We start from the raw sequence: 16,663 nt of genomic DNA, 5'->3' as shown, positions 1-16,663 counted from the left end.
CAGATTTCCCTCCCAGGCAGGTTATCCCACCAGTGCTTTCCAGTCCCGACTGAGTTGTGCTGTAGCCAGTCACAGGCTGCAGGGGTGTGGTGTGGGTGGGCTGCCAGGCAGCTCTGCCTTGACTGACAGCCCAACTGACTAGGCTGCAGGGCCTTCAGCTGTGCCATTTGCTCTGTGTGGGCTGCAGGCCTTGCCTTCAGCTCTGCCCTGTGCCCTCAGCACAGGCCTGATGTGCAGGCCTTACCATGGACCTGCAGGTCCAGGGCCAGTCCTTCCCCACATGCACACATGCACACTCACAGTGAGTTGGTTCCGACCCATATCAATAATTCACTGAGATTCGTATCCAGTATCTCACAGATGTGTTCTCTGGTCTGATGTTACAGCAGATGTTTCTTTCTGAAAACCACAAGATTTGCAAACTAGCCACCAGTGTCACAGCATGGTTGGAGGGAGCCTGGACAGACACCAAACACATGCAAGAGATTTGTGCATTTTAACAAATGAACTCTTGAACTCATTCTGGTTTTAAATTGTGTTGGTTTGAGCCCTGACAAAGTTTTAGTAGCAGCACTAAAACTATAGCCTGGAGACTAGAATGTTATGCATTTTGTTCTCATATAGTCATGTGCGTTTTATTACATTCATCCTTTATTCTCAATAGTGGCATTTTCTGAGCTTTGACTGTATTACGACTTCCGTATGGATGAGGTTTGCTTTGCAAAAGCTGAGCAGCTTTTTACATATAATAAATTCTGATTGCCTATATCTTCTGTATCTTCTGTACTATGACATAAGTGACAGTCCTATCTGAATTTTATGTGTGTCTCTATAAACAAAATGAAAGCCCCATCAAAAGTCAAATCTGTAAAGATCTTGAGACTTTTTCCGTGGAGAGTTTTTTGGTTGTTGTTTTCACAGTGCCTAATCAGTTCCAAGTTTCCCAAGCAGTGTGACTAACACAGCTTGTCCTGCCCTCCATGCCCCTCCCTTGGGGCAGTGGAGTGTGCTGACTTTTGTGTAGTTCGTCAGTTGGTGCATTTCTTTGGTTGTACCCGGGGAAAGGAAAAGAGTGCCTGTGTGATGTCCTTGCATAACTTAATTTCCTAGTCTGGATTTAGGCTGTGAGCAAGCTTTATAGATTCATTGATAAGTTTTAATTTTGTATGAGCAATTGTCTGGCACTAGAGTAGGCAGTCTTACAGCTGAGATGAGTTCTTGCATCTGATTTAACTTTCTATGTGTTTTCAGTGATCAGATACACTTACTGACTAGAGATTGGGTACAGTGTGCTCACTGTATTTGTGTTGCAGTCAAGTATTGCCAAACTCAGCAATGTCTTCATTTCTTGTTGTAGCCAGTCTGAGTGTACTTATGTCATACCAAGGCAGGCAATTATGAGTGTAAAATCCAGGTCAGGTCTTTGTCTGTCAGATGTCCCCATTTGGCAATGAGAACTCCAGCTGGAGAGGAGTCCAGATCACAGCCAAATTAGGATAGCTCTGGCTATGCTGAGAGCTCATGAGTGTCTGCTTTTCTCCAGAGAAAATAACACAGAATCCCAGAATGGTTTGGGTTGGAAGGGACCTCAAAGCTCATCCAGTTCCACCTCTGCCATGGGCAGGGACACCTTCCACTATCCCAGGTTGCTCCAAGCCCCATCCTACATGGCCTTGGACACTTTCAGGGATGGAGCAGCCACAGCTTCTCTGGGCAACCTGTGTGGGGCCTCACCACCCTCAGAAGGAATAAATTCCTTCCCAATATTCCATCCAACACTGTCATCTGTCAGTTTGAAGTTATTCCCCCTTGTCCTGTCACTGCAGACCCTTCTAAATAGTCTCTCTCCATCTTTTCTGTTAGCTCCCTTCAGGTCCTGCAAGGCCACAATTAGGTCACCCTGGAGCCTTCTCTTCTCCAGTCTGAACAATCCCAATTCTCTCAGCCTTTCCTCACAGCAGAGCTGCTTCATCCCTCTGATCATCTTGGTGCCTCCTCTGGACTCACTCCAGCAGCTCCATGGCCTTCCTGTGCTGGGGACGAAGTTCTTAGATACTTTCTTGGCTCCTTGGTGGAGAACAGGAAGGTTCCCCTTCACTGTGTCCATTTTGCTCAAGAGCAATCAAAGTTGATTTTGATGCATCTGGGACTTTGTAATATCTGGAAAAGTGAATGTGATGAACAGGAAGTTTAGTCCTGCAGACTTCTCCTATATCCTTCTAAGCAGATGCACACACTAGACTTTCTTATGGAAGCACCACATGCAGGACAAAATATTTGACTTCTCTTTTGTGTTTCCAGGGAGATGGTGAAAGGGTCATGATAATAACTGGGCCTAACATGGGAGGAAAGAGCTCCTACGTAAAGCAAGTGGCCTTGATCACAGTCATGGCACAGGTCGGTTCTTATGTTCCCGCGGAGGAAGCGACAATTGGAATTGTGGATGGTATTTTTACTAGGTAATCTTTCAAAACTTGCTGTATGTATATAGAAATGTTACTGTGGCAGGGCGTGTGTGTGTCTGTATATCAAAGTGTAATTTCATTTTTCATTTAGAACTCCAGAATTTATACCTGAAGTTTCCCTTTTAATTTTAAAGGCATGTATTCATTGTTAAGTTTTGACTCTGATTTTTTGGAAAGCTAATGGTATTTGTATTGTAATCTTTGAATCTTCAAAGGATAACAATTTTAATGTGTATGTCTTGATTAAGATCCAGATATCTAAATCATCTGCTTGAATGGACATCTCAGCCAAATGTATTCTGCCGGGTGGCAGCCAAATGGTGTTTCCCCTAAAACAAATGTTGTCACCTCTGGAAGTCCTGTCACAGTTTCTGCTATCAAGTTCAGTTGTATACATTCACAGTATTTGAGATTGAGAATAGTGGCAGTTTATTTCACTCAGCCTCATTTTTGAGACAGTGCTGAGTAATTTGTAAAGATTATCAGTACAGTCAAAAGTCTGTATTTTATAATCTAATATTACTAAGGTTTATCCCTCTGATTTTCCCACTTTTTCTTTAATAATTTTTTTAATGAGCAAAAGTTCTGTGTTACTGATAGTATTTGAGATGGATTTTCATCTGTGGTTATAAGTTTCACAACAGTCATGTAATCTGTGCTAGAATTTCAGGAAATTCTAGTTCTGTGATGACAGTAAGCATTCCAGAGTTAACTTTTAATGAGAACTTGAAGTAGTTCTCACCTGGGATTGCTTCATCATATAAAGTGAAGTGAAGTGTTCTTATTCTTCATTGTGTAATGACAAAAATGAATGAAATTGCACCTTGATGCAGTTCAGGGCTAAACAAATTAGAAAACATTTGTATCGTCTTTCCAAAATTCATTGGAGACGAGAATTCTAAATGGCTCACTCCTTTCCCTGTCCTGTGTTGAAAGAAATTAACTGGTTGGTTGGATGAGCATTTTCTCAAGGGGACACAGAGACACACAGGACCTGATTTGCTTTACAGAACAAACATTATAATGTCACTAACAATTTGAAGATGATTTTTGTCTTCCTCTGTGTTTTGTAGCTGAACTTCACTTGGGTTCACACTAACTGAATTCCTAATCATACATATGCAAGTCTGCTACTCTAAAGCTGAGTATCTGCTTTCCTCTACTTTTCTTAGACTGTCATTGTAACAGGATGATTTCTGCACAAAACATTAGGAAGTGTGACAGAGTCATTGGGAGAGATATTTTGTTTTGTGCCTGCTTGAAAGAGAACAAATTGGGGTTGTATCTGAGTTCCACCTGTTCCCCAGTGTATTTCCCTGATTTCACACCAAGTATTTTTTGCAACTTTTCTGATAAAGTAGTGTGGTCAAAGGTAAAAGTTATGCTTTCAGATTTCAAGCCAAGCAGACCTAGAGTGTATTACTATGTGAGGTTTCAGACCATTTAATTTGTAACCCACTCACACTCTAAAACAACAGATTGATTTTTTTTTTCCTCCCTGTCTATATTAGTTTTGGAAGCTCAGCTGGATATGCCAGTCTTCATTTAATGTGAAATGTGTCAAACATCAGATGAATATATGGAAGAATTACTGAAATTCATGTAATTGCACTGACCATTAAGAGCAAACTAATTGGCTCAATATTAATCAAGAAGAAATTGAAAATACATTATTAAGATAGAAGTAGTTATGCATTAGTTGAAAGGTAGAGGGAAGCAAAAGGGAGAAGGAGTAGCTTATCAGACATACAAAGACTACAGGAAGTAGGCATCTCTGGTTTTGTTTGTTTGGGGTTTTTTTGGGGGTTGGTTTTGTTTTTTCAGGGTTCTGGAAAGGCCTTAAAGTATGGAACTCTGTCAGGCCAGGTTAATGTGGTGTTGCATTCAGGATATTTCTCAGCCCTAGGACGTTATCCTTGAAACAGTTTTTAATGCCTGCTTTGAGGAAAGAATCAACAAATGAGCTGCCACGTGTTATGTCTTACCTTGAGGTTTAATGCTCTTTTCTAAAGTCTCAGCTTTTGCCCTGGACTCTCTACTGGTAGGGAATGACCTGGAAGAGATCAGAAACTTTCTCTCAACTCACACCCAATTTTGCTTTTTTTTTTTTCATCTTCTATGTTTTGTTTTGGAGGTTGGCTTTGCTTGGATTTTTTTTTCTTATTAGTTGTTTTGATTTTTTTTTTTAATAACATGATGACAGCTATGTGGACCTCCTTTCTGCACTGCCACTCCAGCCCACAAGTGTCTTGCTGAAAAATTTTCTTCTTTCTTTTTTTTTTCTTTTTTTTTGTTGTTAATAGCTTTGGTGTATTTTTAATACTTTAAAAACTTTGCATAAGAAGATTTACAAGTTAGTTCTGTCAATGCTGTGATGAGTTGTTTATGGGGGCTGTTCTTAGTGTCGTACCCCTGGGATGCTGTGAGGATGCTGTACAGGCTGCCTCTGCATCAAGGGGTTCTGTGCATCAGGAGCACCAACAGTTCTGCTTGATAGATCTGATAGATCTGAATATTGGTGCCTTATACTGCAGCCACTTTTTTTGTTCATAGGCTGCATCTTCGAACTGTGGATTTATATAGGTTTAAGAGATTTGTGTCTCTAGGATTTGTGAGTTGTGTTCCAGAAGGGTTTCCATGGAAATTGAAAGGTTGCCACTATGGTTATTTGTGGCAATGGATGTTTGGAAAGAGTCCTGCCAAAGGTGGATTGATGAATCAGAAGTTTTTAATGTTGTTTAAACTCATGTTAAGAGGGCTCTTTACAGAGCCACTGCGTTTTCCCCTATACCTCCACTGTAAATCCCTTATCTCTCGGGCCAGAGTGTCCTGGGAAGATGTCCCAAGGTGTTCTCATTGGTCCCTTGTTAACCCCTTCCTTATTGGCTGTGAACCCTTTACCTTGATTGTGACCCCTCACCTGTGATTGGTCCACAAGGGCTATATAAGCCCCCTCCCACATTAAACTTCCTCTTTCATCCTCTCTCCCCTGGTGCTCTGGTGAGTGCTCCGTCTTGGGGTCACCCGGCCACGTGGTGGGGGGAGGGTGGAAGGGCATGCTCCTTCCAGGTATGGACTGAAACGAGGCCTGAAGGATCTCCCCCATTCCCAAATATCTACCATTAGTTATTACTTGTGATATGCTGTATTTGTGTATGGTATCTTCCATAAATTGACTTTAAATACTGGATTATATTAAACATTTTTAAAGGTACAAAAGGAGTTGCTTACAGGTGGAATGAAAATAGGAGTGATCCAGCTTCATTATTGGTGTGTAGACACAAGACTAAGGCTGGTCCAGACATTTGTAATACAGAGGGAGGACACAGTATTTTGAGGAGGTTTGCTGGTTAATATTTGCTTCTTTTTTTTTCCCTTCTCCAGTCAGGTTAACGTTTTCTTGCCACCTTTCCTTAAAGATTTTAACTTAATCAGTGTCATTTTATTTAAAAAATTTAGAATGGTTTTATAAAGGTCAGCACCTGATATATATTGAGTATTTAGTTCTCTGATGTTTGAAAATTCCCATCCAGGTTTCTCCTTGCAGCAAATCTTAAAGCAGTTTTTGCTTTAAATTAACCTTCAGGTTTTTTTAGTTCTAATATAGTTACTCAGACATTGAAATTAAAATGTCGTTTCTCTGCATGTTTGAGTAGAAAGACAAAGCAAGGGTGGACATGCAAATACGGAGGAATTAATGAAAGGAATTCTGTTGGCCCAGTCATGCCCTCAGAAACAGTGATGTTTAGCTGCTGAAGAAAGCTGACCTTTAAAGAGGTCCCACTTCCAATCTATTATTGATGGAATTTCTTAATAGCCAGAAGACTTCAGCCTAGTTCCTGTAGGTCAGCAGTAGCTCCTCATGAGAGTCAATTTTCAAAATTGAGAGAGAATGCTATAGCACTTTGAAGGCAAAGCGTGTTCAAATAAACAGGCTAATTTAATTATTCAAATTATCAAATGCCTTAATTTCAAAATTTTGAGATCTTTTTTTTTGAAATCACAAGCTCCTGTAAGAAAGAATACTGCGAAGGAGAGGAACTCCTGCCAACACTACATGATGCTACAGGAACAAAGAATTTCCTCTTACAGCACTTACCTGCCTGGCTTTCTCTTCTTGTGTTGAAATAAAAGCTATTTCACTTACTTCAGTGATCTGATGTGAGAAGGCACAGTCACACTACAGTGACCCACATCTTGCAGTGAGGTTTTATCCCATCAGCCAGGCTGGGAATGCTTTTAAAGCTGCAGGTTCAGTTATCTGCACTAATACAGTGCGCTGTGCTTCAAGTGCCTTTCAAAACTGCCTCTTGCAAGTGATCTGCCACATGCTTAAAGGTTAGAGTAATGAACAAAGGCATCAGTAAGATGCATGTAGATTATTCTCTTGTGCACGTTGTCTCTCCTTGCTGTTTGCAGACTCTCAGCATGACTTGAATTCTCATGGTATCAAACACAGTTTGAATTGTCTGTGAAGGTAAATTAGGAAAACAGAGGGGTGGAGGAGGGTGGCAGTACAGGTTAACAGGTGAGGGTGGTGGGTTGCCTAGGTGGGCAGCAGTTCAGTGTTTCCACTCTACCTGAGACATGCAGCTGCATGCACTTTGAGGCCATTGTCTGAGTATAGTCCCTGCACCTCACGTGATCTGCATTTAGGTGTACAAAATTTTGTCCTACATTTTCTCCTTGTAATAGATGATTTAAAGCTATTTTTAACATGGAAGGCACTCCTCATTGCTGAGTCTGTAGTTAGGAGATACTAATTTTCTTCAAATTCTACTCTGTATCTGAAAATGTTGTGAAAACAGATGGTGATTGCTCACCTTGGCTAGGAAGGGACAGTTTTGTTGTTCTAGCTTGTATTACATGTCTATATGCAAACTCTTTCAGATAGACACAGCCACAGGTGGAATCCTGAATCTCTCTGTTCCAGGTTTCAAGCTACAGAGCTATTTTGGTATCTCTGTTGTCCTTGTATAATGATTTTGAACATGTGTAATATGCAACTAAAACTTAGACCACAAAAATCTTTGGGCAGCTGTCCACTGAAATTATGGAAGAGTTTCATTCCCCTCACCTGGCCTTAGTTGGGTCATGTTATTTCCAGCAACCAAGATCCAGTTCCAGCCATGTACCTTGCCAAGGAGTGGCAACTCTGAGTTGATCAGTGGATTCAGTAGAGAGAGGATTTTGATCATTGAAAGGGATAACAAACCTACTGAGAGATTTTCCAAGTGAAGATCCTGTTGAAAATTGCTTTTGGGGACCTACCCATGTGAGTAGCTCTGGTCTCTGCTTTGTGTGACCAGGGACAGGACCTGAGGGAACGGCTGGAGCTGTGTCAGGGGAGGGTTTGGTTGGATTCCAGGAAAAGGTTCTTCCCCCAGAGGGTGGTCAGGCACTGAACAGGCTCCCCAGGGCAGTGGTCACAGCACCAAGGCTGCAGGAGCTCAAGGAATGTTTGGACATCAGCTAATTCTTCTTTCTCTTTTAAAAAAACAGAATAAGTGCAAGGAAAACATGCTTCTCCTGTCTTCTCTGTTTTTTGGACAAAAGTGCTCATGCATGTTTTTAATATATGATGCATTCCAGTTTAAAGAAGAAATGGTATTATTTATACATATGCCTGGCTTAGCATGGTGGCACTGGTGAGATTAAGTCTGTCTTTAGGAAGCTGCTTTAATGGCCAAGACATTTCATCAGAGTCCCTCTAAGGGGGTAACTCAATGCTACTCTGCCAGCTAGGGCTGTACTTCCCTTGCTCTGCCACTGCTCAGGTGGGATCTTCAACTGATCCTGAAACCCACAAAGACAAGACGTGTCCCATTGCACTGAAATCTGTGAGCGTTGCACACTCACATGGGAGAGAGCATGATGTTATATCAAAAAACATCAGTATTTGAGTGCCTGCTTGAGTGGTGTGCCTGGCACTCCTCATCTCCATCATCCCGGGAGCAGAAGGACCCACATCAGTCACATGCAATTGGACCCACAAAGGTGGAAGAGGAAAGGGCATTTATGTATCCCAAAGTGGCATTGCTCTTATGATTCACTACAGGCATAATGGATCTTCTCACCCATTTTTTTTTATGCCTTGATCGTTGTCACCTAAAAGAGGGTTTACAGGGCAGAAAATAAGGGAATGTTTGTGGTTGTGCCTCTGTGGGCTTGTACAAGAGTTCAGGATGTGTGGAGCCCTTGGCCTCTTTCCTGTAATCTGGAAATAAGTGCTGTTAAAGCCTAGAAGACAGTTTAGAGATGACAGATTTCTTCAAAGTAAACTAAAAAAACCAAGGAAACTCAACCCTGTTAATCCAGGCTTCTGCAAAGGCTGTGTGTCAATAAGCCATGTACTTCTCCTCTATGGTTTATTCAGGCTGTTTTTCTGATCTGTAAGTGGTGGAACTGACCTTCAAAAAGGTCAGGTCTTATAAATACATGTATTGTGAATGTTACCTCCCTAAATGCTTTTACAGCTATTTAATCCTGACAATTTGACAAACTCAGGTTACTGTTTTGTACATATTTATGGCATTATCATGAATTTCAGTAGGGTTGAAAGTCTCGATGGAAAGCAAATATTTTGCTAATACCTCCAAGCACTTTGGCAATTGACCTGGGATGCTTGTACTTTAATTTTTCTTTTCTTCATTGGAATGCCACCATCATTAAAAATTGAAAAATATTTAAAATTGCAAATTTTAAATAGATTACACACAGATTACAATGTTCCAAGGCTTGTTAAGAGTTTATTTTCTAAGAACTCTTGAGAAATTCAGAAAGCACAGGATGAGTGATATGTGAAGCAGGGAAAAGAATGGTTCTGTTAGAGTGCAAATGGAGTAGATGATGTTTTCCAAGTATTTTTCACAATTAATTGAAATCTGAGGTAAATCATGTAAGAATAAAATCAAAATAATGCTTGTAAATATTAATGGACACAAATATGCTGTTGATCTAACTTCTGGTGGGAAAAAAATCCCAACTTTTTGTGACTAGGCAAATCATGTTGTACTTAATTTCATTCCAGTTTTACTGGTTTATTGGTATAAAGGAGCTGCACAGGAGGAGCACAGAGGGGGGAAATTTTGAATTGAAAATAATAAATAAGTAACAATCTCTGTTATTTCAGACTTCACTGCAGAAATGGTCCTATTTGCATAGAAATAGGCAAATATTGCCTCTCATTTTTATGACGTGCGAAATTTGTTGGTCTTGTTAACACAGAAGACCAGTCCCCAAACTAGAAAATTCCTTGCTTCTATTTATTTTGTTATTAAGATTTATTGATTTATTTGAAGCTTACAAGGTAGGATGATGGAGGTAATTTTTTCCTAGAAATACCAGTTAATATCACAAAATTTGTCATGAATCTGGCTGGTCAGCTTCCTCTTACCTTTATTCTAAAAATCTGTGTGGAGAGGTGATAGAGGTGCTTGGTAGGGCTGTCTGTAGGTGTATGCAGAAATCACCAGGAGATGAGTGCTGAGTCAAAACTGGAGGAGTTTATCTCAGCTGAGCAACTTGGTTGTACATGACCTGGTCTTGGCCAGAACTTTGGAGGATTTTTTTTTAAAGTTCTTTAAACCTGAAAATAAATGTTTAAATTTAAATCAATCAGATTTTCCTGTTGGGGGAGGAAAAAAAATAGAAGTCTCTCAATTTGCCTGTGCAGTTTGGCTCTGAGGGATAATGGTCAGAAAATTAAAAAAATCAAAGGCACTTCTTCACGTCTTTGTTCAGTCTGTATATGTGTGGTGATGCCTAGTGGTTCTGCCATGCACATTGATTTATGTATTGTGCAGAAAAGTAGGGAACTGTTCGCACAAAGCAATCCCAAGTGAATGGCAAGTCCACATGAGAATTTTATACTGATACACCAAACAAGTTTAGTTTGTATTGCTCTGGAAAGCACAGTGAGCCAGATAAACAGAACTTGTTGGTTGTCAGTACTCCAAAGTAATTTTCAGAATTGTTGCTCCTTTATGGCACAGTAATTTGTTTCATTTTGTTCTTCCTTAATTGTATTTGTGTTTACTGCCAGAATAACAAAAATTACTTAAGTCTTTCATTTATGCTCACAATCCATCATATAATTGCACCTCTGGGGTATATTGTTCCCAGCTTCCAGGAGGAAAACAGGATGCCATATTAAATTATTTGGACTTTTTTTTTAATCATATGGACACTAGTGGGTTTTTGGGTCATTTTTCATAAGAAAAGAATAAGTAAAAGTTGTAGGTAGTATTGTTACATTGAAAAATTATTTCATTGTGTTTTTTTCTGGAAAAGTTATGTGTTGGACATTTCACAGTACATTTAACTGTAACTATTTCTGACAGTGTTCCGTAGCTCTGTACAAATAAATTAAGCTGTGCTTTGCGTATATCTGTAGCTAATTTAGTTTAGTGTCTTTGCTCATTTCATAGAAACATGCATCTGCAGTGTTATGTTTGTATCTTTTAGACATGGTAATAATACAGTATTTAACAAAACAGTCTTTGGTTTACATACATGGCATTTGATGAAATCTGTGAATACAAGTAACTGTTTTGCTTTCAGAGGTTTAAATCGGCCTTGCAAATTCATTCAAATTCAATAAAAGGCAGTTCTTTATATACATAGATTTATAGGACAATTTCTGCTGCATATTTCAGTGTTCCTGACAGGGATTGAGAGGATTTTCCCAGTTCTTTTACAGTGGAGTTGAATGGTTGTATTTACCTTTCTAAAACTCTTCCATCCTATGGTTTAACCTGATCACAATTTGAATTGGATTTTCCTTGCTGTCCACAGGTTTAAAGGGAAAAAGTTCACTTGTGCTGAGTGTTTCAGCTACTGTCCCTCTCTGTTGCTATAGTTTCTGCTCCTTAATCCCCCTTGGCCTCAATCCTTCAGCTGCATATGCACATTAACTTATTTACCTTGAGTTACCTCACTGGTATCTGACAGCAGTACAGTGAAAACCTGCGTACATTTCAGGGTTGGGTTTTTCTTTGCCTTAATTTTTTTGTCTTTTTCAGGCTAACATTGGTGACTCTCAAATCAACACCTTAATTTGAGTGTCTAAGCTTATAATTTATCCGTTAACAAAATGTTTGTACTCACAGAGTTGGTCTTTTTCTGGGCCATCAGTAACATTTGTACAGATAATTTCAGGAGTGAGTGATGTATTTTCCCCAGGTCAGGTAACAGGTATTTTTAAAGAGTTCTCATATTATTGAAGGTATCATTGCTGAATTTCAGAAAACAACTTTCTTGGGTGTTCTTCACTAGGTAACGTAACATAAACTTTTGTAAAACAAGTGAATTTCTGTTGCCTTACAAAGCACTAGGAATGAGGGAATTCTGCTAACTCCTTGTTAGTGACTGTATTGACTCCACTGGTATTCTTGTCCTCCCAGCTCAGTATTGTCCTATCAGTCAAGGTGAAGCTTTTAAAAATATTGAATCCGTGGATGTTTTTCTTTCCTCTGACTTTCAGCAAAAAAAATCAATGCACTTCACATCTTGAAAGTTAATCCTGTTAGATCTGTTTCTTTTAATATACAGAGGTGCTCGTGTGTGCAGTATTCCCCTGTGGGACAGGTCTAGAAGGAAACGAGGATTTAAGTGACTACTTGTTCTGGCTACTCCAATTATCCAGTGATAGGGGAAAGGGGAAAAAAATGTAAAAACTGCTATGCAACTTAAGCTTTGAGATCACTTTGGACTTGCTTTTCTTTCCAGGGTAAATCAAAGTTTGTATCCATAGGAGTCTTAGGTTTTAATAGTTTTGTTAATTTCTCAGTGAGTGAGCAGGTCACATAAATACAACAATGGACAAAATAAAAATGTGTTTTACATTAAATGCATTCTGTGAGGCTTCTCAACAACTGTTCTTCTGAACTGGGTAACATGCCATTAGTATTTCTTCATTTAAAATTTGCAAAGAAGCAGTTGTAGAAATGGTTGAGCAGGTTGTGTGCATGTTGACAGTAAACAGGTTATATCATGAGCATCTTCTGATTTCCTGTCCTCATCCATGTAAGTTTGCATATATTTATAGGTCACTGTGAATAATGAAAAACTAATAACTATCCTGATAACAGTGCTTTTTATCTTGCCTTTTTTTTTTAATTCTGTATTTACAGTTTCTGTACATTGTTTTTCTTAGTGTCAGTTTTGGTTTGAATCAGTGAGATCTTGATGGGTATGAAGTGAATGACATGCCAGTATTTTGTGGGGGAGTGTGAAGCATTAGTTACTTGCCAGTAAACTGTTACAAATTTGCACATGGGATCTTCAAAGGAATTACTTAATACCTGTTCATTGTACGTGGAAAGCAGCCAGAAGTTACAAAATCCAAGTTGGGCTACTTTCATACTCACCATGTGACATTCTAGTTAGAAGTCTGAGTGTTTCTGAAATACACAAGGTTTCAAGCCACTTTTGTGGGCAAAACTGAACAATTGTTCTGGTTACACTTTGGGACTGGAGCAGCCATCCTGCTCCTCCTCCATTTGGGATGCCTGTTCTCATCTTCTTGGCAGACTAATCTGAAAATTTTGATTTTTTTAATCTGTGAAGTCTCAGTAGGTGTCGTTTGTTTAACCCAGTTCAATAGGAGAAGTTTAAGTGTTGAGATGAAATTTTTCTAGTGTCCTTCTACTCATGTCAGGATCAATATCAAATTTTTCTGTTGTCATAAACAATATCTTCAGTCACATCTTAATACTCACACTTTTGCAACCATTTGTTTTCAGCAGAGACCACATAAATCTGCAGCTGGGAAGAGTATTTTCTGCAAAAAAAAAAAAACCAAAGGATCAAAACAATTGTTGTGAGATTTAAAAAAAAATAAAATTAACTATACATTGTTGTTCAAAAACTGGTTGTAGAGAACAGTCCCATGTCAGAAAAGGGATGAACTGCAAGGCAGGAGCAGATCTAATCCCTTCTTTTTGTAAACTAGTTATTTTAATTTCAATTACTCCTATTCAAATGCAATGATCCTTGAAATGACATTTCAAAGGGTTTTTTGTGAGGGATTGACTGGAATTGTGAAGTTACATTATGAATTTATTTTATTTGTGTTGTTTTCAGTGTTATCTTTGAATCACAGAAAGTGATTCTTGTTGATACTGAGAGTGTTCTACACCTTATTCTCAAAGAAAAGAGTAATTTCCTTTTAATGTTAATTGTTCTTGAATTGGGTTTATTCTTCTGTAACACACACTTGGTTTTATTTCTCCAGTAAGTATTTTAGATGAACTTCTAAACTCAAGTGGATGTTATTTAAGTGAAGGTGAAAATGTTATTTAAGCTGCTTTTTTTTTTCCCCAGCATTAAGCGTTTTATAAACTAGGAATCAATAAATAGCATCAGGATGTTGACAACTGTGTGAAAATAATGGTTTTACAGTCTTGTTTTCCAGGATTCATTTGGTGATATGTGGCTGGTTTTTTTATCAGTGGGAGCTCCTGGGCTGCCTGTCATTTTCACAACCAGTGTGAGAGATTCTCACTAAAATAAAAGTATAATAAAATACCTGAGGTCCACGTTGTGCTCTTAATTTGATAAACTATTTAAGAGCACGTTGGATAACATTCTTTAGAAAGGTAGCACAGTTCTATCATTGAATTTATGCTCCAAAAATTAATTTATGAAAACATGGCCTCCCTATTGTTTTTTCTGAGGCCTTTGACAGGAATCTTTGCTACTTGAACCTGTCACTGAAAAGAGAGAATGCCTCCCCGTTTTTTACAGTTTACATAATAAATGTGTTGAACATCTTAAGATGAAGAGCTTTTAATTTTATTAAATTTGGTTGGCTGTCAAAGAGAAGTTATAACAAGTGGTTTCTAGCCAAACTACGTCTGCTGAGGAGGGATGGATCTCTTGCCAGCACTAGAGAGGCACTCATGGGCAGAATATTATGGGGAAAAGTTTAATGTTTTAATGTATAAAAACATTTAGGAGGCAAGATACATTAAAATGGAAATTGAAAGTGACTAAGTCTTGTAGAGGTTCGCTGGAATTTATTATGGCTGTTTTAAACATGAAAAAAAAGTTGTTTGAGCAATAGGTGTTTTGAGTCAAATACTTTATTGTATCAGGAAATATAAAGTTAGAGAGCAATGCCTTGGTTTTATAAATGCAATCATCCACGTTAAAACATTTATTCTTGTTTCTGGGGTAATATTGCTTAGCATTTGTGTATAAAGAACAAGTATAATTCTTTTAATGTTAAGGACAGGGGCAGAAAGAACAATTTTATCCATTTTCAAAGGACGACATTTAGGAGGTTTTATGTCATTTAAAAATACATCTTTTTTAATCTGTAGATAAGCCCTAATCAGATTTGAATGTTTTAAGATGCTGAAAAGAAAGGCTTCTTTTGCGGCTGTTTCTAACAACAGGGGAAAGATAATGCTCATTTCTGTTTGTTATCTTGAACATTTAGTGTGGAAGTTCTGAAAATTATTTTTGTGAATGCAAATTAGATATAAAACAACTAAATGATTTGACTCTCTGGAAATGTTGCAATCCAAAAGAAAAATAGATCTGAGAGCTCTCAGTGTAATCACCACAAAACACACAGACAGCTTGTTAAATGCTGCCTCTGTGATGAAAAGACATAAATAATGAGAAAATAATAATACTGATAATTCTAGGGTTGGAAACTAAGGTTAAAGTTGCCCATTATGGAGAGAGATTGTTCAAACATAAAAAGTATTTGTCATTCTGGTAAACGTATTTGTAGTTAATAATGTTAAAATAGACCAATTATACTGTCCTCTGTAGATCTGTGCAGGAAGGGGGATTGTTTGATTTGACAGCAGGACCTTAAATTCTTTAATATAATATTATATTCTTTAATAAGTTCATCGTTCTTAACGCAGCATTTAAAAGGATTATAACAGTAAGTGGCTTAATAAAATGTTAATTTCACGATGCCTCAATATCCTGAATTATATATTTAATTCAGAAAATACAATGTACTAAACCCATGAGTCAGTTTTCCTTAAATTAGTGTGGTTTGTATGTAATTATATATTGGCTGATGAGACTGAATAAACCCAGTTTTACATCCTTTACCGGTGTCTCAGAAGGGATGCTGTAAAGAGATTAACGCAATTGAAAAGTATTAAGTGGAAAAAGAAAATGTTCATTCTTCCAGGTGGAAGTGTATTAATTGAACAGGTAAGGAAAGCTGCAGAAAAAGAGAAGAGAGTGGATTAACAATTTCATCAGGTTTCTGAGATGAAAACTGCAAATTCACAATTTAAGGTAGAATTTGAGGCTTGAGGGTTACATGAGTCTGAAATGGGGATAAAAGAGTTATATGAAATGTGGAGGAATTTGTGTGTGGGGAGCTCACTTGCTGGAGGCTTCTGAGCCCAAGGACAGCTGTGTTTTAAAAGAATGAGGAGGAAAAATCTTAAAATATGTTTAAGCATGCTGGTATTGTATACCTGTGTAATTAGGGGAAATAATTGTCGGGGGGGGTGTCATTTCCTGAAGGAAGTAACTGTTTTATGTGTTTGTATGCACAAATACCTGGTTACATGAGTGCCCACTCCATGTGGAAGTGCCAGTATCTGATATTTTTGGGTATTATTAGCATTAGAAACCATACAAATTAGATGGTCAAACTAAACCAAAGAAATAAAATTGATCTTTATAGCTACCTTTGCTGGAGTTCTTCTTATGAGCTGCTTGGCCTGAATTCCCAGAGTCCTTTTTGGACTGTTTGTGAAGGTAGGAAAATTGTGTGCCGAGCAGTTGTTCTGGAAGGTGAATGTTCTGGCTGGGTCCTTCTGCTCTGCTTGGAGCAGCAACAGGAAATTTATATCAAAATGGTTTCATCATCATGATTTTTTTTCCCGGCATTACCTGGCATTTTTCACAAGTTGGTGTGTTCTGTGTCCCAATGCAGAATGGGTGCAGCAGACAATATCTACAAAGGCCGAAGTACCTTCATGGAAGAACTGACAGATACTACCGAGATAATAAGAAAAGCCACGCCAAGATCCCTGGTGATCCTGGATGAGTTGGGCAGAGGGACAAGCACACACGATGGAATTGCCATCGCTTATGCTACACTTGAACACTTTATTAGAGATGTAAGTTGCCGCGGTCCGAAAGGGGGGAGGGGAAATGGGGCTGCGACACAGCACGGATCCGGGACACAAAGGTGGGATGCAGATAGAATC

The 16,663-nt window shown here is 38.6% G+C and overlaps 2 protein-coding genes across 12 annotated transcripts in view; both read left to right on the top strand.

The window, feature by feature from the left end:
* ATG10 (autophagy related 10) overlaps positions 1-16,663 on the top strand; it is a 528,134-nt gene that overhangs the window by 51,102 nt on the left and 460,369 nt on the right. The gene's annotated exons all lie outside the window — the stretch shown is intronic.
* The window catches only part of MSH3 (mutS homolog 3), a 99,150-nt gene that overhangs the window by 74,535 nt on the left and 7,952 nt on the right, over positions 1-16,663 (top strand). For all 8 annotated transcript variants that reach the window (XM_027708808.1, XM_027708807.1, XM_027708809.1 and 5 more), the window contains exons 20-21: positions 2,302-2,459; positions 16,387-16,573. In XM_027708808.1, coding sequence (XP_027564609.1) covers positions 2,302-2,459; positions 16,387-16,573 — 345 coding nt within the window. The remainder of the gene's footprint in view (positions 1-2,301; positions 2,460-16,386; positions 16,574-16,663) is intronic.

Source organism: Neopelma chrysocephalum, unplaced genomic scaffold, assembly GCF_003984885.1.
Source record: "Neopelma chrysocephalum unplaced genomic scaffold, ASM398488v2 Primary Assembly neopelma1_96545, whole genome shotgun sequence".
Taxonomy (NCBI): domain Eukaryota; kingdom Metazoa; phylum Chordata; class Aves; order Passeriformes; family Pipridae; genus Neopelma; species Neopelma chrysocephalum.
This window is presented reverse-complemented; position numbering and strand designations above follow the sequence as displayed.